The sequence below is a fragment of the Strix aluco genome, chromosome 4 (genome assembly GCF_031877795.1).
Source record: "Strix aluco isolate bStrAlu1 chromosome 4, bStrAlu1.hap1, whole genome shotgun sequence".
Classification (NCBI taxonomy): domain Eukaryota; kingdom Metazoa; phylum Chordata; class Aves; order Strigiformes; family Strigidae; genus Strix; species Strix aluco.
The window spans coordinates 104,658,878-104,683,515 of NC_133934.1; the positions used below are offsets into that span (position 1 = coordinate 104,658,878).

The window sequence follows — 24,638 nt, forward strand, 5'->3', positions numbered from 1 at the left end:
CAAGAAACTGTGGAAATGCTCTGTGCGTCTTCCCAGCACCCAGAGTCATCCACCCCCATCTTATAATTCAACCTGCAAACAGATTAAGCAGCTGAGTTTGTGGAAAGTGTGTTTACTTTGAGCTAAGAACCCTTGTGTGACACTATAGAGATTCCTCTGACACCTCTGGGAGAGCTACACAGACAGTTCGTACTCATCAGCAGGGAAACCAGGCTGAGAATTCCCAATTTCTTTGTAACCTCAACCGCTTCATACAAATCAGTGTTTGGCAATTAGGCAGGAACTCATTTGTTAGCTTAGCTTTTTATTTCGAAGATGTAGGATATTCTACATTTCAAAAAGGAACTGACAATTTATAAACCTGTCAACGGAAAGGCTTCTTGGTATTAATTACAGTAGTATTAATTATTAGCACTGTCTTAACAGGGTGCTTATAGTAATTTAAAATGTGTCACTACGATTTGTAGCCTAAGTAGGGTTCTGAAACATCTGTTTTCTTGACTTCTTTTAAATGCTCAAGTAAAATTGAATTCTGACATAGGAGGGAAGTATTTTTTTTAGCAGCTGTATAAAGGGCTTTCTGAGTACTATCCAGAAAAATACTTGAATAATGTAGCAACAGTTAAAAATCAGAAGAGGAAAATAATTATGACCTTCAATAAGAAATAACATAATTAGAGTAATTAAAATAATGTTGAAAAAGGATGTACTTTGTATTTTCATACCATGTAATTTACTGGTGTTCACTATGCCTTTGCTAATCTGTTCTCTGACAAGACTAAAGAATTTTTTAATATTCTTAAAAAGTTCAGTGTTTGCATTCAGTATCATATGCAGAGCTTGAAATAGAGATGTAATTTCTTATGGCACTGCCACCATGTCAGCTATTTGTGTACCCACCCGCAATTGTTGCTTTCTAAACGTGAGATCCAAATCAGAATAGTGGTCCTGTGTTTTCTGTCAGGATACAAAGCATCTAAAACATTTCCGTATCCTATCCCACATGAAACAGCAGCTGTGAACCAGAAGGGGAATATATTGGAATCTGCTTATAGTAAAATTCTGTTTATACTGAAGTAGAGGTGAACATCTCACATCAGCTCACCGCAGTGTAAGAGATAAATTGCAACTATGTGCTCTTGCCTGTGAAGATGATTTGCCATCCTAACAGAGGGGGTGGTGTGAAACAGAAAATGTTGATGCGCAGAAAGTGACCACATGGATTTAGCAGCACTTGTTTGAATCTATTTTGATTTTGAAACATTAACAAGATACACATTAAAGAGAGCGGTATTCTAGTTTACAAAGCAAATACACATTTTAAATGAGGTGTATGTAAATAAATACATGTATAGGCACACATAACACAGTACTTATTTATCCAATAGGAAATTATGATGATCTGCATGATACTTGGTATTTTTAACCTATACTCTGTAGAATGGCTATGACTATAATTTTCTATATTTAATTAATGTTTCTAATTCATGGTTACAAACAAACAATTAGGATGGTGGAACAGAATTCACCAGGAGAGTTGACACAGTGCCACAGGCCCCCTGCAAGTTTGTCCTGCCGGAGAAGGCAGGAGCCAGCTGGTGCAGCCCCAGAAGGGAAATGGGACTGACCTGGAGAAGGTGGCTTGAAGATCCTGTGAATTAATTAATGCCTCTTCCAGCAGAGGAAGCAAGGCATTTTAAAACTGCCCTTCCTGCTAGAACCTCTGGGATTGAGGAGTGGCTACTGATGTCAGTGAGATCAGAGGAGGTTATAATGTAATACCAAATCAATATTAGCCAATTATCAGTAAAGGTTGAGGCCACTTTTGATGTGTTTTTCCAGGAAATGTTCTATTTTTCTGCAACAGCTTAGCAGCTGGAGTGAATTTTAATGCAATTTGTCTATTGAGGGCTTCCATTTTTTCTTATAATTTAATGATTCTAGCTCAGTAAAGCATAGCTCTCTGCATGTGAGCACAGTCACACTTGCACACTCACACAGCTGTGTTAGGTAGCAGCGGAGGGTGCATGTGTAGAATTTCTACGTAATCCTCTAAAAGTAAACACAAATCCACAAAGTAATGATGCAATGCTAAAATACACAGGTATGAAAATAAGCATAAATGGTGAGAAACATGCTGCTTGTGAACTTTGTTGAGGTAGTTCTATGAACAAATCAAATATAAAATTGATACAAACCAGAAATTATTACTTCATTTGTCCATAACTGTTTATTAAAGAGACCTTTTCTTTTGATTTCTTTTTTTTCTTTTAAGGAGGATGTCAAGAGAGTTACGGATTCGGATAAAATATTTCAGTGGGTTGAATATGTAAGAAAACTAAGCTATCTTCTGAATAAGCAGATAGTTTTATCAAAGGAAATTACTCTTTCTCATAAAAGAAATATTACCCTTAATAACATTTGCTTTACCTCTTAAGGTGTGGGGTTTTTTGACCACCTAACTTTCATGGTTGCTGGAACACATGCTTTTTTTGAGTAGTCCTGGATTTCTCTCCAGCATTTCTGAACATGCTTTCTCTGCTTTTGTAGTTGTTCGCTTAGATTCTTAGCTCATGCTGGTAAATAAGTTGATTGATGACACAACAAAAACAAACAGTTCTTACCAACATTCAACACAGTCGAAAAGAATGCAAAAAATGGAAAGAAATAAGAAGCAAGCATTTATTAAGTGGTTAGAGTCCCCCTCTTCTGCAAGTAAAACTAATCTGCCTTCCGAGTGCAGGAGCTGTGTGCATTTCACATCAATGTCCAAGACGTTCTCCAGTGCTGGCTGGAGGGCCTAATCTTTCCCAGAATGATCTGAGCAGTGCAGTTCAAGAACAAGAATGAATATTTGAATAATCACACCACAATGTGAGGTGACCCTCCGACAGGGGACTGACCAGATACACATATGGATTTTGGGAAGACACTCTGATGCTCTTTTTTAACACAGCTGTGAGAAGAATGCGACTAAGACCCAGTAGTCTTTCTGGAGTATAGCTGGCAAAGGAAACCATGAGGAGAAGAGAATTTAACACATGGGTGTAAGAGAGTCCGCTTCATTGATGCGATCTGAGGGGAATGTCTAATGACTGGAAGAATCAAACTTGGCAATGAAAACACAAAGCTCTTTTCATCAATTCAAGCGCAGACTCTAAAGCTGCAGATGGTTACCTCCAGCCTTGCCTATTCAGTGCAGGGTTGTATAAAATGGCACTTTGGTGAATACTAATAGATCAAAACAAAGATTTAATAACATAAAGATGTGGTGTTCATTTTTAAATGAGGATACAGGTCAGTGTCTCAGAAAAGAGTGAAATAAGTATCTTTATGTATGGGTCTAAAGTCTCTGGAGATTTTTAACTGCAAACATGGTATCTTTAGTGTGCCGATTGTATTCAGCACAGCACAGCTATGCAGGGAACAGACTAAAAGCAAGATTTCTGAATTATTACACTAACTGACCCTCTTTGCAACATGCAAATGTTGTTAACTAGTTATCTTCCTTTTAAAATCATACCTGCATATATTTAGTTGAAGCATACATTGTAACTTGTATGTGTTCGGTCACTGGTTGTAGATAAGAATGGAGCTAGTTAATTAGAAATTGCAGGCAGAAGCACTGCACAAAAGAAACAAGTTGTACATTCTCTGGGACTTAAAGCTATTTGTTTTGGAGGAAACACCAAATGTTAGAGAACTCAGTTGCTTTATTTTAAATTTCAGAGATACATTTCTTTAATTTTCATCTTTCAAAACAGTAAATATCATTTGATTTCTTACTTTATTAAGATGTTACATTTAGATGTTCAAACTTCCCTATTAAAACTAGACTGCTTTTTTTTTTTACTTACAAAACTGTATTCTGGTGTATGTCAGATCAACACATTAACTACAGGAGGCAAGGAGTACAGCTTCACAGATATTAATAGTTTCACTGATTTGTGTCAGTAAATAATTTGGCAGGTGTCAAAAGTGATTTTGCTTTTAATGAAAACCACTGTGCTGCCTGCTGCTGTGAAGTTCTGCTGGGATTGAATAGTTGGTAATCTTTTAATATCATATGGGGAATAATTTAATCAGTGCTGGCATTTTGAAATGTAAAGTAAGTTCTGGTGACTTGTTGAAGAATGTAGATGTAGAGCTAGTTCCTTAGTTACAGCAAATTGGCTTAGCTCTGTCGCACTGAGTTGCATTCATTTGTCCCAGTTAAGGATATGACCTGTAGTTTACTGAGAAACAGATGCTGGTGGGTGCATTCAAAAGACGAGCAAGTGAGGGCAAAGTGCTAAGAATCTTGTACTTGCTATAGCAAGGCACAGAAGTCAATGGTTATGAGAGTTTGTATGGAAGGAAATGGGGAGCCGAGGAAGACGCCTCTTGTAACAGTCTAATAGTTCTGGACTTTCAGAACTGGATCAAAAGTTATTAAAGGAGATTCAACATGGAAAAAAATGCTTGATGAGGACTGATGTGTTGGCTGCCTCATGCAATGATTGAAAGCAGATTATAAACTCCATGGGGCCCATAAGAGATACACAATCTTCACAGGCGGAGTTTTATGGTGTTTAGGAAATGCACTCTAGCCAGATGGAAGATTCCCAAACACGCAAAACTACCACATACCCTGAAGAATTCTGCAGAGTGCGGCAGAGCTGATGCAAAATTTCTTTGGCATGCAAGACATGAATAGGAACATGAGAAAGTCTGAAACACAAAATCTAGTAACAGTCACATCATATATACAAAAATATTACCATTAGCTACAGTAGCAATAACAGGCAGTGTGAATTTATTGGATGTAGGGGCAATAGGCGTGGAAGTAGTCTGCTTTAGGAATTCAGTGAGAAATTAAGACTAATTGAAATGTGTGAAGAAAGTCATGTGAGATCTAACTGAAAGCAGTACATAGTAGGGTCAGAATTTATTTAAATACTTGGAATTCTGCACTAACGCCAGTGACTCCTCTCAGAAAAATTCCCTTCAGACTGCACTAATATGCATGGTGAAATGATGAATTAAAAAGTCTTGTAGAGATACCTGTTTGTTGTAATAAAATAATTGAGTAAGCCAGTGAGGTTATGTGCAGCCTCAGAGAAATTCAACATATGGAGTGAAATCAATTCTCTGGGTCTGGAGGAAATAAAATATTGAACTAGTATTCAAATCTAAGGTGAGCTGAACAAATTCAGTCACTGGTTGCATATTCTCTGGACTGTTGTAGGTATACTGCATTTCTGTATCACTAGGCAGATCTTGTTTCCCTTGGTAAGGCTAACGTATTATTCATGCTGTACAAAAAGAAATATATCACTTTTGCAAAGCTGTAATGAAATGCATTGGATTATACTATCTTCATCAGATGACACTTCCCTTACCAATTTTTGAATCATGTACTCCATGTTACAGTCCAGGTAAAATTTTCAGACTGTGGTGGAGGGAGTGCCTGGTAACTTAGTACCACTAATACTGATAACCTCCCAGCACAAAGAGAGGACTTGGATTAGCATAAATAAAAAACTTCTGACTGTAAAAATACAAAACAATTGACTTCTTGTCTTTTCTGCCTGGGTTCCTTGGAGACCCAAATGGAGAAGCACATGCTGAACCAGAGTGATGCACACTGGTTGCACCAAGATCCACACAAGCAGCGTGACCTCAGACGTTTTCTTTCTAAAGCTTCCTTGCCGTCTGTGCCCCTCTGCCTCAGTTTTCTAAGAGGTTGTTTGGGAGCAGGGGTACTCCTCTGGGGTGTGATAGAATGGAGATGAGTTTCCTTCTCCATCTGAGGAGATCCTGGTTCAGATCTCCTGTATCTCATAGGAAAATTTTAGCCACGCAGGTTTGGTCTGCGTGCTCTCTATTCCTTGCCTTGAAGTAGTACCACATAGCAGAAAATAATGCAGACTTCTCAGATCAGAGAGCGGTGAGTAAGTAGGCTACTTACCTCTGAAAAGCAGGACCTGGTTCTGACACTTCCCTTTAGGGCTTTTTCTCAGTTTTATCCAATGCCTGTTGAACATAAATACAGAGCCAGTATCAGAACACCCATCTCTCATTTTCCAGGTGAGTGCCCTCAGTCACCACCCACAGAATCACACCTTCAGGTCTAACAACATTTCAGATGTTTCTTCTGTAGAAATTCATAGCTTCAGAAAGAGAAGCAGAGAAGACTCTTCAGCCCTGGAGTGTACTGCTCTCCTGAGAAGTGACAGATGTGGGTTAAAACCAAGTTTTCCTTAGCTTGGCTCAGTGCTCTAGCCGATAGTCGGTATTTTTTTTTATACTTGTTTTAAAAAGGAGAAGTGGTGGCACTGCTGTTACCTTTGTCACCTTAAAAGAAACAAGTGGCCTCAGGTTAGTTTTAGAGAAGGGCAGCTTGAGGACCTCTGGACATCTTGGAGCAAGACACTTAAAGCAAGGGGCTGAGATTTTTAAAAAAAAAAAGAATAAGAAACCTGTATTTGTCTAGTTTTGAAGCACCCTTCTCCTTAAACTCATTGCAAATCCCATCCCGAGGTGCTGCCGTGCTCTCTGTGCAGTCTGGAGTGGGAATGCACCAGTCCAGAGCACATGTGGAGATGTAGATCCTGTTCTCCATACCAGAGTCCTAAAAGACAGATTTGGTGATGTTCAGAATTACTGCAGCTGAGCCCCTTTGTAGTACTAATGATTCATAATATCTTTTGACGTCTCCTTTTCATTTGAAGATGGCCCTTAATAGAGCAGTTTGTGGTATCAGTACCAAAAGTCTCATACCGTTATGATGCATGATATTGCCAGAGCAGATTACGGGATATCCTTCTTGTAAATGTTTTGGGTGTCATAAATTATAGTGGGGCCTTTAGCATCCAACGGTTTGTGATCAATACCAGGATTATGTTCAATGGTGTACTTAACAGAATGAAGACAAAAAATCCCAACCAAAGGGAATGACAGATAAGCCTTTCCTGCATTCCTTGCACACCCGAGATATCCATTGACTGCAGGGAGTTTCACATGGATGAAGAATGCAAAACTGAGCATACAGTCTAAGTCAAGTATTTATTTTCTTTGTGTAGCTATGGTTTACATTTACTTAACCTCTGTAAATTGTGGATTGCAGTGCAGATATTGTTTTCTTAAAGTATGGGTAGTTACAATATAAACACAAATATTTATCATCATTTGAATATTTATCATCTCAGCCTTTCACAAAAATATAAGCAGTGCTGAAACTTCGTTCTCTCAAGCACTAAAATGTATTCTATGAAAGTCAAATGTTTTCAGAGTCAACATAATCACAGCATCCCAGTTTTTGACCTGTGTGTTCATTTACAGTTTGCTTATAGCTGCTTCACAGAGATGGAGGTTTGTAGATTACAACATGGTTTTATTGATTTATCAGTAACAAAATACACTAAGTATACTCAGTAAACTGGATCAGCTAGCTCTTGGGCTTGTATTGTATAATATCAGCTTGTTGTGGAATACTTCAGAACAAAATCAGAATGTTAGCATAGTTAACATCAGTGGTGTAAACCAGACTTGCAAAGACTAATATTTAGTAAGACCAATAACACAAACAAATTAGATTTTGAAGTTGTTTGCCCGATAGGAAGAAGCGTGCTGACGTATTTGTATTTGTAAGCTTATAGTTAACCATTCTATGACAAATTATTAAATAACTTTGAACAGCAGATTGAGTGCTCCTTGAAGAACAGCAGGAAAAGTTTTTCTCAGACTTGCTTTTTTTTCCAAGACAATAAAACGAGTGTCACAGCAAATAATTATTTACTTTAATATTTTATATCCAAATAAAATAAGTCCATGGCATTTACATTGCCGTTACTAAATAGTATTTGGTTTGTTTGCAAGAGTCATTTATTTGTGGCTTGGCTGAAGGAATAAAAATAAATTTGCGGTTCTTTCTGTTAATACTCATACTGTTTCTTAACATATGCAAAAGATTGAATACTGTAAAGCAGAAGCTCAAAAAGAAAGCCCAGACTTTCTGAAGCTTCTGAATTACGTATAATCTTTTGGAGAATTGCTGGAACAGTTCTTCACAGCAATAAATAGAAATAACTGAATAGGTCAGAAAGGTATTTAATTTTAAGCAAACTTGAAATGGTTTAAATTTTTCTACTGCTTAAAATTAAGTGTGCCTTTACTGAATCAGGGGCTAGTTCTCCAAGGAAAAAAATACAGTTCATGTTTCTAATCTAATACTGAGTCATTAATTAATAGCCAGATTTTTCCATAAGGCTTTTAATTTTTTTAATGAGATTTTGTAGAAAGGCCATATCAGTTGTATTTCTAAGTATGAGAGCTAACAACAGCTTTAACTCCATCATTGCCACTGCTGTTTCATTGGCAAAGTGCTCAGCTTTCCTGTTCCACATTTTTGCTGCATGTGATGTGGGTATAAGGATATAGATCTAAACACTGAGTTGTTGGAAGGCATAAATGTTTAGGACCAAATTTTATCATTTCAGCTTCAGATTATGGAATTTTTGCCCATAGAAAGTATCTGAATTCAGCCTTTGAATGGAAAACACTGCATGTATTGGAGATATGTATAATAAAATTACTGTATTTAGCATTTTATTCTGTGCCTCCTAATATATCCGTTTCTATCACCTTGATCTTTGATAAGATAATCATAAATTATATGAAGGATGTAACAGGTGCCCATCTATATCTGATAAAAGGGATATCTAAGTGGTGAACTCAACACAAAAGACATTTCACAGATCTCCAGTTTTAAACACTGAGAAAGTATTTTACTCTATGCTTTTGAAGAATTTTTTGATTCGATGTAAAGGCAAATTTTTATGCTTTTATCAGCAGAAAATAAAAAGTTTTTCTCCTACAATCCCATTCATGCCACCACCAGGCAGAATTGCCACCAAGGCCTGAGTCTTCAAGCTCACCAGTTCAGAAAAATTAAAGCTGTCTTCAAAATGAGCTGGAGGTCCACTGCTTCTCTCCTGAGTCAGCCTTGCTTGGGAATGCGGTCACCTCCCAGGAGCAGGAGGAGAAGCTCATTCCTAGTCGGATAGCAGAAACATGGAGCAAAATAGTCCCAGAAGGCCAGTGGAAAAAAAAAATCTCATGTGAATTGTCTTGCTAGAATTGTGCAGAAGACAGTTGGAGACAGTCTGTCTGCTGGCTACTGGAGAGAGGTTACTGAAGCTGAGATGCGGGAAGGCTTGTTTTTACCTTAATGGCCTTAAATGGCTGATAACTTAGTAAAAAGCCTATGAAGTATTTTAAGGAGCACTGTGCATGTGTAGAAGACACTTTGGTCTGTGATGCAAAGTCTCAACTGGTATTTTAAAAACCCTTTTTTTGTGTGTAAATGAGCAGTTAGCCATCTTTTCTGGTTTTATCCCTGCATAGGGGACAACATCACCATAATAGACAAGCTTCATGCTGATAACATCTATAATATATTACAAACATTAAGAGGAGGAGAGGATGTCTCATCCATGGATTTTTTTGTCAGTCCACTACTGAGGGAAAGCTGCTCATATTTTTTCTAGATATACTTTTCAGAAGTATGACTAAGTATGAGTCGCCCTGAAACCAGAAGTCTGTGGGCACTGCTGGATTACACCGGAAGGGTGGGGAGTTCACCTACCAGTCTGAGCCCGTTATGATGGACTTACCACAAGTGGGAGCTTATTTAAATGTTTTCCACTTGCATCCAAACCCGTTCCAATTGTTACTTGATCTCTCAGTGAATTAGAAATCATTTCATCTTGGGCTATATCACATCAGTTATGCCAGGAAAGGAAATCTATTTAAATACATCAAACCTATGTAGAAATGATTAATTTTTAATGTAAAGTGGAGGGATTTGATGATGGTTTATTGGAAGTCATTTTTTCTCCACAAGCTCCGAATTATTCTTGGTCACGAGGGTGGAATCACCTCAGGGGAGGTGGAACATAACTGAGAGATACCTAGATCCAGCAGGTCTGTATCAGGTTTTGCAAAATGTTTGTGGAATCAAGAAAAAAGCTCATGTTGTCTTTATGATATCAAGAGGAGTCTGCCAAAGTTGTGCTTTGATGGAATGTACTTGGGAAACAGCCTGAGTAGTACATCAGTATTTGAGATTTTACAAACTCGTTGTAAACAGGACTTGACCAGAACATGCCCAAAAAAGGTGAGGCTGGCTTGGAATAGGCAGCTGAGAGGTTCAGACCTGGTCTTACAAGGAAGGCTTGTTTGAAACATGCAGAAAGGTGTAATGTGGTCGTTTCAGACTGATACTTCTACAAGTTTAGAGTCTCTTAGTAACCCCATTCTCTACAGATCTGTAAATATATATGTCTGCTGGTCCTGCATCCTGAATATTTTTCTCCTGAGGAATTCTGTCTAACTGTTTGGTTTGAGCAGGTTTGAAATACTGTTTGTTTGAGATAATCAATTTTTGACATTACTTTTAAATATTCCTGAAGAGGGATTTAGAAACCAAAATCCTTTAAAAAGTAGGTCCTTTTTCCATCTCCTGAAATACATTTCAGCTGGATATAGAATAAGAAAACTGGCTAGTTGTTACCAGTTGACATGGTTCAGAGCACAGATTGAGAAGCTGAGGGAGAAGGGCTCTGTATCCAGCAATTTTAGGCTCTAATTCTGCAGGATACTTGTTCTGTGTGTGTGCATGTGAGAAACCCCATTTAGCTCAAGACTACTTACACATAAAATTAAACATGTGGGGCTTTTCATTCTTCTTGGCTGGTTGAGCTTCAACAAGTCATTTCACTTCTCTGCATGCTGTTTTGCCACATAATACACATGATGCAAAATAGACCTTATGTCTGCCTTTTAAACACTTTACTTAGAAGTTCTGACCATCCCTCCATGTTGTGAGCACTCAAAGCAAAGAGTATTTGCTTTTCTGAAATTGTAGTGTTCTCAAGAAGAAGGTGGGAAACAGTTCAGAGACAGAATAAGTTTGCCTGTGATTCGTGGTGCTCTAATGATACCAAACATCATTACGAAAGGGCAGAACTAGTGTTCATTGGGAGTTGATAGGAAGTCTGTCTTCAAATTAATAAATACTATGGGAGAATACTTTATATGGAGAAGATATATTAGCATAAGGTAAAACTGCTAGCTTTTCCTGAGCAGATGGCAGAGACTTCCAGGAAGTACTTGGCAAGAAAATCCAGGAGACCCTTGCCTATTCATATCAGCACAAACTTTGTGGAAGTGTCACTTTGCTGTCACTGTAAGGAGTAGGCTTCGATGTCAGTTTCTCTGAAAATAGAGACCAGCTGTGACACTAAATGCGTGGAAACAGTAATTGTCATTGCTAAAAGTAATTCAAGCTTATGGAAGGAGGTATAGAAAAGGTTTTTCTTGCACAAACAGAAGTGGTAAACTTTGCATAAAATGGCATATAAACTGTTGGACTCAAGCTGCAGTAATTAGGTGAAATTCTGTGATCTGATTAAATAATCTGATGAGTATCATTTGGCCTTAAATATTCCAATATAGCCTCTACTTCAGTTATTGTTAATTTTGTAACTCTTTAATATCAGCCACATGCTCAGATGTGAATGGTCCATCCAATAATAAGAGCGTGGCCTATATGATATGCACGTTGTAGATCTGAATGTACTGAAATACAGATGAGGTTACAACATAGTTGTTTCAGGATTCATTTTTCTTTCTCATAAGCTCATTTATTTTAGGCAGTGTTTGCTGTCCTGAGAAAGCATTTGAAAGCAAAGGAGCAATACCTTTCACAAGGTGTCATTGAATCCAGCATAGATGCAAAGTCCTGATTTTATATTATCCTGTACTATGTAACAATCTACATCAATGCAAAGTAGGGTGAAATGCTGTCAAAATAGACCAACTGTGTTTACCACTCACTTTTCCTGCTGCTAGTGATGGCACAAGGTGAATAGTAATGGTGAGCTAGCTCATAATCTTCCAAACAGAAGGTAGAGAGCAAACAATTTGACAAGATTAGTTATTGTGGACCACAGATAAAGGCTTAATATTTTAGCCAAGGCCTGTGTAAGCCAGGTTTATTTTGAAATATGTCTGCAGTCAGGAGCCCAACTGGCTGTATTTACTTCTAAGTTTAATCATATACAGAATTACTCTTTTGGGTTGAGAAGATGCTGAAAGGGATTTAATAGGAATGCTTGTTTTGTGACAGTGCTTTTCAGAGGCAGAATAGTTTGCCCTGCCAAATTTAAGGCCTGTAAGTTTAATGGAACATACTTTTTGGAGTGATATTACAAACAGTGTTGGGCAGGCAGGAATTGGCGGCGGTGCCTGGAGTGATTAGATTCAACACTGTGGTCTACCACAGTTTAAAGCTCGCTGATGCTGCTAAATCAGTCTCTAAGACTTGTGTTTAAAGACCAGAAAGGACCATTAATACCAGTCAGTCCAGCCACCTGTCTAACACAGGGCACCGAATTTTACTCGGCAATTCCTGCATCAGGTTCAAAACCACTGCTGAACTCCAGCATGTCATTTAGAAAGACACTCAGTCTTCCATCCAAAAGATGCAGACAGAACTTTGTTCGGCAGAGAGAGGCAGCCTGGTGCATCTGATCCAGATGTAGTCTTTACCACTTTATGAAGGAATTGTTACAGACTGGTGTAAGACCATTAAATGCAATCAGCAATTTTTTTTAGTGAGTCAGTCAAAAATTATTATTGTTCAAAAGGTAGACTTTTGAGGTGGCAAAAATAATACCTGAACTGAGGGATAAGAATAAAGATTCACTGAACCATCCATAGGTAAGAGGGTGATGCCTCTGTAGCTTGGTAGATAGGTCACTCACTGTGACGTCATACTCCTACATTCCAGGCTTTGATCCAGTGAATATTTAAACATTTTATTCAATTAGAGTAGCCTCAACATTTGAAACTGAGAACAAACCACTCGAGCACCCGGTGTTAGCACAGTGCTACTCCCTTGAGAGGGAAGCAGCTAGGGTCCAGTTCCCTCGTACAGATAATAGAGCCGCATGAGTTTCCTCTAGCCTCTTGAGTAAATGATCCTATCCAAGTGACTGGTTTCTGGGCAAGATTAGTATCACAACAGCCTCTCTTCTCTGTGTTATTTGTTTCCTTGACTTTTACAGAAAAAAACTGAAAACAAGTACTCCATTTAGGATTTGATGAAATATATCCAAGAGGAATACTGAAGAAAGGAGAAGGAAAGAAAGGAGTTTTTTAATTCTGAGATGAAATGAAATTAATTTATTTGTATGACCACTCACCAAACAGTCATTCACTGAGCTCTACTGCTGAACTGCTTGTACTGCTTTTGTCCAATGCATTTTATTTACCTAATATATTTTCAAATGCTTGATTTCTAAAGGGAATTAGTGTTAGCAAAACACATTCCACAAGAAGCCAAAAATCACGCAAGTAAGGCCGTCTTCATAGCCTGACCCTAATCTTATCTACTGGAAAGATAACCAAGGGTTATAGTTTAGGTTTATAAGCCTTTATATATCATTTCAAAATCCAGGAGGGTTTTGTTTTTATCGCTTAACTCCTCCATCTACAGGTAGAAGCTATTGTTTTCAGCTAGTCTATATATTGCTTTGCAGATTAGGACATAGGCTACTTGAGGGATGCCCTTTTCTTTCAGTTCAGTTGGGCTATTTCTGGGGCATGATGCCCTGGAAGATCACTCTGTGACTGTGTAACTGTCATATTCAGAACTTGTGGATAAAGGCCACTGCTCTCCTTTGGGCTGAGTTCCTTTGGCCAGAGATGGAGCAGCATGGGAAGATGTGCTGATCTGTGTGGATTTACACAGTTGCAGAGTTTTTACTGATCCCAAGCTATAGTTTAGAGCTAGAATTCTTCAGCAGAATACATGGAAGAGGAGAGGAAGCCAAAAATGCACATAGCAGTTAGTGGTAGAGACCAGTAGGTAACATTTTTGCAACTATACGTCCAGCTTTTGGGCTCCCAGAACAAACTTCTCTGTCAACAAGGATTTTAAGTCTGCTTTATGGAGACTGATCTAAAACCAAAATGATTTATACTCAAGGGAGTAAAGCTCTGTAAGGCTTTACTAAATATCAAAGCAGATTGTCAAACAGCTCAGGAGCTACGTAAGAACACTCCCTGTAACAACATACACTCCATACATATATTTTGTCAAATGTATGCGTAGGTGGTAAGAGAACATTATTTGAAATAACTGGAAAAGGAGTTGAGAATTGTTAAGAATTTGTCTTGGGGAAGACATACCTGGCAACATTCTTGATTAGGTAGCCTTCCCCTGAAGAGGAGAACCTTCTTAAAGCTTAGCAACATTTTTAAAAGCACATATTCAAAATGGTAATATCATAGCAGCAAGCCGCTCAAGGAAATCTTTTTATTTCTGTATTAAAACACAGATTCACCTGCTTAATTCCAGATTTGTATTGAGGAAGCATTAAGCTGCTGCAATTCAAGACTCTTCACAATGATGGACGAGATGTCCCTTTACTAACTGGGGTTTTTTGTTTACCATTTGGTGGAAGCACTGAGATGACCATTGCAGAAGTAGGTAGTATAGACAAAGAATATTTCTAGTTTTCATCTTTGTGCTTTTCATGGATGCAAATTCCATCTATCCCAAAAAATACAGGACTTTTTGACTTTGGATATGTGCAAGTCAGTATAAATAAAACCAAAGTTGTAGCTATTCATCTGAATACATAGTTTGTTCCTGTATTTTATATGTCATTTTGTACTCATTTTGCATGCACACATACAGTAATTGTGTAGAGAATGCTAAAGTGGCATTTGTCAAGAGAATTTATTTGTTAAGGGACAGATTTTTTAGAATTACTTAAATACCAAGAAATAGCAAAGGTCACACACTGGGATTCCTCAAAATCTCTAAGCAAGAAATTGAAATCTGTGAGAATGAGGAGTGAGACCTTAGGAGTCTTTGTTGAACATTCCTCAAGGTGTCTGTCTGTCCTTGCACATTTGGACCTTCAGCACTTCAGTGGAGTTGCCCACCATATCATTCTTCTGTCTGACCTAAAATACGAACCCAAATACTTTATTCTTGAATGACTTGTTTGGTTGCTTCATGAGATGCAAATTCAGTGAGTGTCTGTGCTTACATCTCAGAAGATAGTGTCATATTGCGCATTTAATTTACACTGTGAGGACTGTTTCCTTCACAAACAAAAAGACAAATGTCGTTGTTAAATCTGTGTCTTAGGGTACAGTCAAACGTAGTCAGTACTGCTTTCAGTTAAGTAAAATATGGTGAGATTATACTGGCAGATACATCATGATTACACAGAGTAATAAAACTTGCTTTCTTCAGGTCACTGTCTTCTCTATTTTGAATAAAACTCTGCAAACAGAGACTTTTATAGCAGTTCCCAGCACCTCCCATTCATCTCTTTAGATATTTAAGTTATCTTTGATCTTGAGATATAAAACTATTCCTTCAGTTTACCACAGATTAAAATGTTCAGCCTCTGAAAGGAGCTGCCTGCAGCATCCCACTGGGCTGGGTACAGAACCTTATCAACAAGGGGCGATTCTGCCACCCTCATCCCTTGCAGGTAGTACCTCATTGACACAAACAGTCTTGTTAGCTGCCTTTTATTACTCACAAAGAAAAATGTTGCTTAGTGTGAGTCAGGATGGCAGAGTTGGGCCCTTGATGAACAAAGAGTCTGGGATTATCGTTCCGAAAAGCCCCCTGAGGCCTGTATCAAGAGTTATTAACCACTGATTCAGCCCATGGCATTATTTTGTAGGCTTAAGTGGGATTTCAGTAGTATATTGGGTCTTGTGTCTGTGTAGGGGTGAATTTTGCCCTCTGTTATTTTATCTTATAAATAGCTGTTACAGTTTCTCTTTTACATTATTGTTTAAATCTCTTTCAAAGATATAGTTTCTTAATCCCCTGCTGCTTTTTTTTTCTTTATTCTAATAAAGAATAAATAAATTTGCAAATCCACACATGACTGAAACAAAAGGCAAATAAGCCCTGCACGGTTTGTATTTGGTGTGGGATACCTCATTTTGATGATTTCAGTCATCATTCATTTGAAAAGCAGAAGCTATGATTGTTAAGCCTCATTATTTTCAATGAAGCCTGACAGTTTCAAGGTTAAACAGAAGACAGCTACTTTCATCCCAGTGGTATTTCTCTTCAAACATGGGCAGCTCTTCGCTAACTTGTTCTGCTCTGGTGTGCAGTGTCATTGCTTGGTCACAGAGTGGTGCACATCTAAGCCTGATTGCAGGACAGGGTGTAAGCAGTGACCTCCAACCTATGTCTCCCCAAAAGAAACCTCAATTATTGAAGTAATTTTCCCCCCACTTGTATAAGCCGTAGAGTATTTCTTTTTAACTGACCAGTGATTTAAATAAGCCATGATCTCAGATTTTACTATTTTTCTGCTGTCTGCCAGAAAACAATTTGCAGCCCAAATCTTCTGTCTGTCCAGACAGTTTGAAATGTTTCTCCTATGCTTTATGTCTCTGAAGCATATTAGAGAGGGTGCTAGTGTGAGAGAGAAAAAGACCTCCAGTGATAGTTGAAGTGGCTGAGAAAGCTACAGTGCTTCTGAACATACATGCGGTTAAAAGTGAGGACTGATCTGCCATTGCTTTCTGAAATTGCACATGGACTAACATCTGATTTAACAGGGAAACTTCTCAGTAAGAGAGGCTGAGGAAACTATGACCTATCAGTAACTGAGTTAAAACCCTTAGAACCCAGAAAACATTGATTTATCCACTGCGAGAAAATTTTCAGGAACAAATAACTTGTGAAAGCCCTGACTTTATATTTGCATGGACTGACTGCCCTGAGTTATGACTGTCTGGGTGCTGCCTCTAGAAAGACAAAGAAGTGCAGTAGATGTGTGTTACAAAAACAGGAAAAATTCACTAGTTAGTTAAATAGGAAAAGCAGTACTTGGAAAACTGAAAAGAGAGGAGTAGCTAAGCAGTAGTTTTTCACCTGTGCTTTCACTCCTTTAGAGTGAAGTACATTCCACATACATTTGCTGGTGTCTGATAATTACATTAGGGTGGTGAATTCTTAATCTTGTTTCAGGAATTAAGTCACCTGGTGAGTACAATGAAAGGTGTAGCTTCATGGTGCTTGGTGGTTCCTGGAAAACAAGTGTTTCAATACGTACTGTGTGCGTTAGTCATGACTTGTGGCAATAAATCCAAGACGTGTTAACTAGTTTTCATGCACTGAAGTTACTAATCCATCCATGAGATAAATGAATTTTGTAGTTCTGATAAAGCTGTTATTTTTATTTCCTATCTGTATTCCTCATGTTGTGTAATATATTTAAAAAATAACAACAACAAAAAAAAAAAACTTGTCTTTTCAGATAAGAAAAAATAGTCAACTTTGCAACCGTGAATACATCTATTTGAACCTGCAACTCTTTTTATCCATTGTGGAAATTGTGTGTATAATATACTAAGAGGGTTCTACTACTACACACTGCTTTTATATAGTTAGTTTATTTGTGGGAGGGCTTTCATTGAAAGATCCCATAAAATACAGATAAATTGAAGAAATAGCTTGGGGGTGCTGAAGGTAAATGTGTGCAAATGGAAATTTCACCCTTTGCATTTGCCTACGTACTTTAATAAAAAGAAAGAATAAATTAAGCCAGTGAGATGCTGGACATGCCTATAGCCTGTGCCTTAAAACTAAGAGAGGATTAGGTGACTCTCTGTTCTACTTATTTAGACTCTTAATTTTTCTGTAGTTGTCTCGACATAATAATCATACGAGCCACCTTCAAAATATCATCGACCACATCCTCAGAAACTTGGCTTGAGTATTTTGAAAAAGTTTTTGACATAAAACACATGGGGTTTTAGGCATAAATTTATAAACTGGACAGTAAAAGTATCTGTTGGATAACAGGCAGGGTGTTTTTTAAGGGGAAACAACAGCTAAGTGTTACATTTAACAAGAGCCATGGATCACTCATGTTTTAAAAAGTTCAAGAATTGAATGTCCTGCATGTCTGACGTATATGTGCCACAGGATTGCTGCACAGGGTTTTGTGTTAAAGCCTTACGGGGACCTCAGATACTACATATACTACAAAAGAAAAGTGAGTTGATATATATCACTGACTGCAAATGGGTTGGGTTGTAGGTTAAAAAGTTTTCCGTAAGTTGTCTGCATTTTCCCTTAATGTCTGTCTTTTACAGTAGTGCTTTGTTTCTGAGCATGACCACCACCAGGACAGCTTGGTTCAGTGCAAACACTGTCTCTTTCAGCCAGAACATTCCTAACGTTAGCTTCCTTGTTTTTTTCTCTCCTCTCCCTCTCCCCTGCCCCCTCTCAGGTTGGAAAGGCTGGTGGACGTCCTGAGGAAGAAGGTTGGAGCAGGGACCATTAGGACCGTGATCTGATTGAAAGCTCTAGTCTAAGGAAGCATTCACATCTGGTGACCAGGCTGCTTCATTCAGCACTGTGTAAACACTAAAGCCTTAACTTAGCAAACAGTTGTTAGAAGTGGGACACTCCAGCGACATTCCAAGCTGAGATAAAATCAAATCATAAATGTTTAACTACTTTGCTGCTGAGTTCTGTGATTTGTTGAAATGTTTTACTGCAAACATATATTTGTTTTTAAGCAGATGCATTGTGGCACTGTGTACTGTGAAAAATTATGTAGATGCTTATTTTAACAGTCTGTCCTCTCAGTGTTACTAGACTATAGTCTGCTGCAAGACACAGCTTGATTATGTTTTCAATACTGCAGGCTTCAGGTGCAAAATCCTGCAAAGTGGTTTCAAAATTTAAATCCCTTGTGTTATTTGTGAGACTGCAAACAGTCCGGTATTTGTATGTTAATTATATTAATTGATAAAGTAGGTTCACATTCAAGAAATATCTCTGGCTAGTATATGGGAGATTTTTTCCTCCTTACTCATAGCCCATTGAATTGCAGCTGGTGACTGTGGCTACATCTAAGGGAAGGATACATGTATAGCTTTATGTAACGGTTGAATAGCTATGCTAGCACATGGCATTTTGAGCATACATTAAAAAGAAATGTACAGTTAGGTTTCACTGGAGGTACAGCTTCATAAATTGCAACATGAAAGCCTTGTGACAGTATCTCAGACAGTGGGGAAGGTTTCCTGTATTGTTTTTAGTCACTCCTCTGTCGTTTCCTATGAGGGAAAATCTCTCAAATATTCAGAAACCACCTTACAGAGTCAAAATTCGCCTTTTCAGTGTAAAGTGGGTCCCTCATCCCTTTCCTACAAGACTTTTTGCCTGCTTCTTCTAGAACCTCTGATTGCTCTGCAGTGCAGGAGTACCATCCAGGTTGGGCTTGAGGCCAGACTGCCAACTCTCTGCTTTGTGTACTCCTGAAGTGTCCTAGGACTGAACTCAAAGGGTGAAGGATAGACTTCTACAGGGAGAGGAGAAATTGAGGGGTGAGGAGAAAAATTTGGGGTACACAGACATTATAGACCTTACAGATAGAGGAGAGTTGAACCTATAGCTTTATTTGTGACCCAAACATCTCCCTGTATTTGGTATGTCTGTCACATGACCAAAGGTGAGCAGAAAGGTCAGGTCAGTGCTCGTAAACCTGCTCAAGAAGGCAGCTGTAATCGCTAAGCAGCCCAAATTCAGTAATGAATCTGAGGAGCATGGTGGACTTTAAGCTAGTCCCAGGACCAGCCAGCTCAGACAGAGTGGATGTAGCTCCTAAGGCTTCCACTTGCCTACTCTGCTTTGTGTTTAATGTTGTTATGCTGTCTTCCCTCCTAATGTTTGCTTGTGCAGATGTCATGATATGGCAGTCTAACTGAAGAAAGCAAAATTTTTATTATGGATAGGGGGAGACATTTCAATGCCTGGTTTTCCTTTCAAGCACTTCCATGTTAAACTTTCATCACCTGCAGACCTAAGCTCCTAAGGTCCATCAACCAAACCTAACCCCTTGCAGAGAGATGAGTAGCATTCCTCCAAGCCAAATTTACCCAACTTATTTCTAGAAACTTCTGAAGTGCTCCTTTTTGACCTTTGGTTGATCCTAAACCAGCCAGTGAGTCTGGAGTCTCTCCCCCATGCCTATTCAGTGGGAAGAAAGTTTAATGCTCCCAGACCAGAGGACCATCACCCCCCAGCTCCCAGCCCCTTCACTATCTCCCGTGTGCTGCTGTCCAGCACTTGGGCAACTCAGCTGCTCTTTTTCCTACTGTCCTCATTGAGCTTTAGGGAGCTAAGTGAAAGACAAGATCTCCTGATCTGCCAGTGCTGTTGAACTATTTCTGCTCTAGGGAGGTGGTGAGGAAGGAATAAAGATAAAAATGTAAGGACTACCGTAGTGTGCTAGACCAAAGTCCAGCTAGCCCAAAGACTGCCTCTGGCAATAACCGGTAGATGCCTAGGAAAGAGTTTAAAGTCAAGTCAGCACTAGTAACCTTTCTGCAAAATGGTCTCCCAGCAATTTGTTATTTAGGGGCTTTCTGACACAGAGGTGGTATCTTTGTATTTAGCAGCATTTTTTCATGACCTGTTTTTGAATCCATTTGAACTTTTGGTATCTATTCATCATGAGGACTTATGCCATTAATGATGCACTGAGTGAAGAAATATTTCCTTTTCTTTGTTATGAACCAGCTCTATTCATTTGCTATCACCTAGTTTTTGTATTAGAGAAACGGTGAACAACCATTCCCTGCTCATATTGTTTCTGTGTCCCTTGTGATTTTATGTATTTGGCATCCTTCTCCCACCATCTCTTTTCCAGGGAGAACCCCTAGTCTCTTGTAAAGAAGTTGTCTTATGTTTTTATTTGGCCTTGTCATGCTAATCTATTTCTTTTCCAGTTCTGCAGTGTTTTTACTGAGAGACAGCCAGATTTGTGCCTGGTACTCAAGATGCAGACAAATTGTGACTTTAACAGTTGTCATAATGATGTTGTCTGTTTTATTCTCTGTGCTATTTGTAATCATTTTTAGCATTGGGTTTGCTTTATGACACATGATTTCTTGGAATTAATATTTCTGTAATAATAACAACTCTAGATCTCATTCCTCAGTTAATGTTCAGCTCAGAGTTCATCATAGCGTGTATGAAGACAGAACTGTTATCTGAATGCATAACTTTGCATTTATGGGTACTGAATATCATCTGTTGTTTTAGCATGCATTTCCTGGTGACCATGAGCTCCTATTCCATCTCTTCTCACAGCTCATCTTTACTACTCACAGTAACATGGTATCATCAGCATCTCCGTGCTGAATATGGTAATATGAAATACAACCATCTCCAAATTAAACCCCTTTTCAAGCTGATTTCTTAGTTAAATTGAACGTGGGCTGTGGGACAAATATACCTGTAGGACAATAAGGTAACTTTCCTCCACTGTGAAAATGATACATTTATTCTTACCCATTGTTTGAATCTAACTTTGAACTACTTACTTTTCAATGTAAAGGTCTTCCCTCTTACTCCTTGGCAGCTTTGATGAGGAAGCTTGTTTGCTACTTTGGAAATGCAAGTTTACTAAATCAGGGCTTGTTTTCCATGCATGAATGTGCTAAGTTCCTTCTTCCCCTAGGAGTATCAAGAGCTTCTCACCTTCCCCCAAGTCTTTCTGCCTCTGATCTAATAATCTTGTGAGTGCAGGCTTCATACAGCAAGACTGTTTGACCTCCAGCCTCTTGGGTCCTCTGGCTTTGTTTGGGAAAGTAGGATCGGCTGGGCAAAAGTCATCTAGCAGGCTTGATGTCAGATACATCTGGTTGTGGGTAATACTTGATTCAGTAAAATTAGGTGATAATTTTGCTTCATAATTTTCCTTTTGACACATTGTACCTAAGGTGAAAAAGTATTTCCTGAGTCTGTCTTATGTCTTGCACCAAGTAGCCTGAAAGTCAGTGAGCTTTTTAGTTAGGGAGTTTTATCGTCCTGTAGATAAATTACTTTGAATCATAATTAAATTAGGTGTTGATTTTTCAAATTCAGTAGAAATGTTTGTCTTCTTTGAAAAGGACCTTGGGAAGTTTACTGCACTGAGAGGCGAAGATTCAGAAATGGTTGGGTTCTCACTCTTCCTTGCTAACAACCTGGTGTGTGGTCTGTGGCAAATCCCTTAGTGACAGTCATAAAAGGTATTCAGCCCCTGAAGAGGTGCCTAGGCTCCTCGGGAGAGTTTGCAAAAGCATCTGTGTGGCTAACGTCAAAACACTTTCACTTCTTCACCAGCTGAAGTGAACAGCAAAAGTCACACAGGTCTGGTAATGCAGGCCCAGCCTTTAGTACCCTCGGGTGAATTTCTGGCCCCATTGAACCCAGTCTGAGTTTTGCTTTTCAGGGTAAGGAGGGCAGGAATTCTGGTCTGGCAAGTAAAAACAGGTGATAATGATAACACAGGTTAATTGACTTTTATCGTATGGTTTATTCATTGAGAACTGATTGATGACTGTGCAGAGTTCTGAAAGTGAAGAGAAGCCTGCCCCTATACAGCAGACAAATGCAATTGTCACTTCTGTTGTAATTTATGAGAGAAGGATGAGATTGCATCAGATTACGTACCAGGAGTAGCAATTCATTTGCCTCCCAATGGAACAGCACTTCATGATGAAAGGTGGCTCACCATAGGCAATGCTTATGGTGACGGTTGTAATTACTGGTCAAATTAGTGTCCCGGCTGTCTTGAGATACTCAGAAACATCCTTCCCCTGTGAGATTTTGTGTATTTCTCTTGATGATCCTGCAGCACGTTATGCATTGGGAGCCATTTCTGGTATGTGCCAGGGTAAAATATGTAAATACCATCATGTTGGCTCGGGGTAAGAGCGTTATTAATGCTTTTCGGCACTGTAATTATATTCATAGTAAGCCTTCCCTAAGCCCTCACTAATTAACAATATTGTGACAAATCAACTTTAACAGAAAAGAACTGTGAACCTTTAGTCATTTAGTACTGTTTTTCATTCAGCCCACAGCCCAAAATTGGTGGCATGGTTTTCTGTAGTAGTGTTGGGAAAACTGCTGATATTTGAAAAGTTCTAAGCCACCTCAGTCTTGTTAGTGGAATCTTGTAGATGAAACCAGTTTGATTTCTCTTTGAATATATTCACAGGAAAATAAGATTCATTAGTTAATCATTAATGTAGGGGAATATTAAAACTCCTTTTATAAATAAGCCATCATATTAAAATAGTTTAGTAATGTCAATATGTTGTCATAGGCACATTTATTTATTTATTCCAAATCACAGGACATTTTACAAGATACCTTAATTTTCAGAGTAAATGGCTTTATAAATATTCTTATTGGGTGATCAAGAATTGTAACATCTTTAATCCACATACACAAATGAACTTGCTATCTAAATGTCACGATTTCTCTGTGCCTTTATTTTCTTAATTTATAATAATTCCAGATGAAGGCTGTAGGTTTGTTGGGTTTTTTTCTTTTTAATTTGTACCCCAGAAGATTTTTGTCCCATGCAAGAATAAACTGTGAGGCACATGAAATCGGTGACTGGCAGTTTCTCTGATATTGTGCTTGCTGTGATTGCAGCGTTACATGTACTGACTCTTATCGCTGTACCATTTCACATCAGGTCTGCAGAACTGGACTTTCTCTGTTTGTTCTTCTCATGCATTGGTAAATAAAATGTATTCACCAGTCCAAAAAAACAAAGTGGTGTTCTCATATTAGGTTGATTATAAGTCAGCTGTTGAGCTTCAGTGGTCTAAACATTTCATTCTTCAGTTTTGTTGGGAGCACACGTGTTCTGTGAGGCTTTTAAACAAATACTTGAAATGGTTGAAAGATTTACATTGCCAGTGCCTAGCTAAATATGTAGTCTTTAGAAAAGACATGGTTTATTTTGGCACCATTTGAAAAACTCAACTATTTTAAACATTTGTTAAGTTCAAGCTTGCACATTTGAACTAAAAGTTTGCGTTCCAAAATGGCATCTCGGGTTACCTGTCTCTCTCTCTTTTGTATTTTATAATCCCTTTATTAAAATAGTCCACAAAAGGAGTTGGGTTTGGAGTGTGGTTTTTTATTGTTAATTGTAAAATATTGCCATTAAGTTAATCAATTTTAAGGTAACATTTACCTGGTAACTCTATTCAACTAAACATCAGAAATGCAAAGCCGGAAGTGTTTTCAGAATTTAGGGCTTCATGTTGGTAGGCAAGACTTGGTTGTAAAATTAATCAAATACAGCAATAGTGGAAAATCCTGCAGTGGTTTACTCTTAGTCATATTATGTACTGTGATGTGTAAGTACTAACCCTGATGGTGAGAGCAGGGCCAGGCAATAAAGAAAGCAGGTAGAAAATGTGTATTGCACTGATAAATAGAATAGCTCAAGGAAAAGGAAAAGCTGTCTTTGACCTGGAGTTGGTTTTCTTTTCCTTCCCTTGACAGATGGGAGAGGCACAGGCAACATTTAGTCTAATTTAAAAAACAAACAAGCAAACTTTTATTTTCTCCTAAGTTTTAACCTGAAACTTCTACTGAAACTTAAAAAGTTGAGAATGTATAAATTGAAACCACCATATTTTGTTTAAAACCTGTGAGAACCCCTGTTCAACAAGTCCTGGAGTGCACCATTACAATCATGCATGTGCTTTGGTGTGTTGCCCAACCAGCG

The 24,638-nt window shown here is 38.4% G+C and overlaps 1 protein-coding gene across 9 annotated transcripts in view; it reads left to right on the top strand.

Moving 5' to 3' along the window:
• The window catches only part of MIPOL1 (mirror-image polydactyly 1), a 199,823-nt gene extending 175,804 nt beyond the window's left edge, over positions 1–24,019 (top strand). For 8 of the 9 annotated variants that reach the window (XM_074824653.1, XM_074824658.1, XM_074824660.1 and 5 more), the window contains one exon: positions 18,336–24,019. In XM_074824653.1, the coding sequence (XP_074680754.1) occupies positions 18,336–18,402 (67 nt within the window). In that variant the 3' untranslated portion in view covers positions 18,403–24,019. Of the gene's footprint in view, positions 1–2,275; positions 2,437–18,335 lie in introns of those variants that run through there. The other variant, XM_074824662.1, reaches the window with a different exon arrangement.
• Positions 24,020–24,638: the final 619 nt, after the last annotated feature.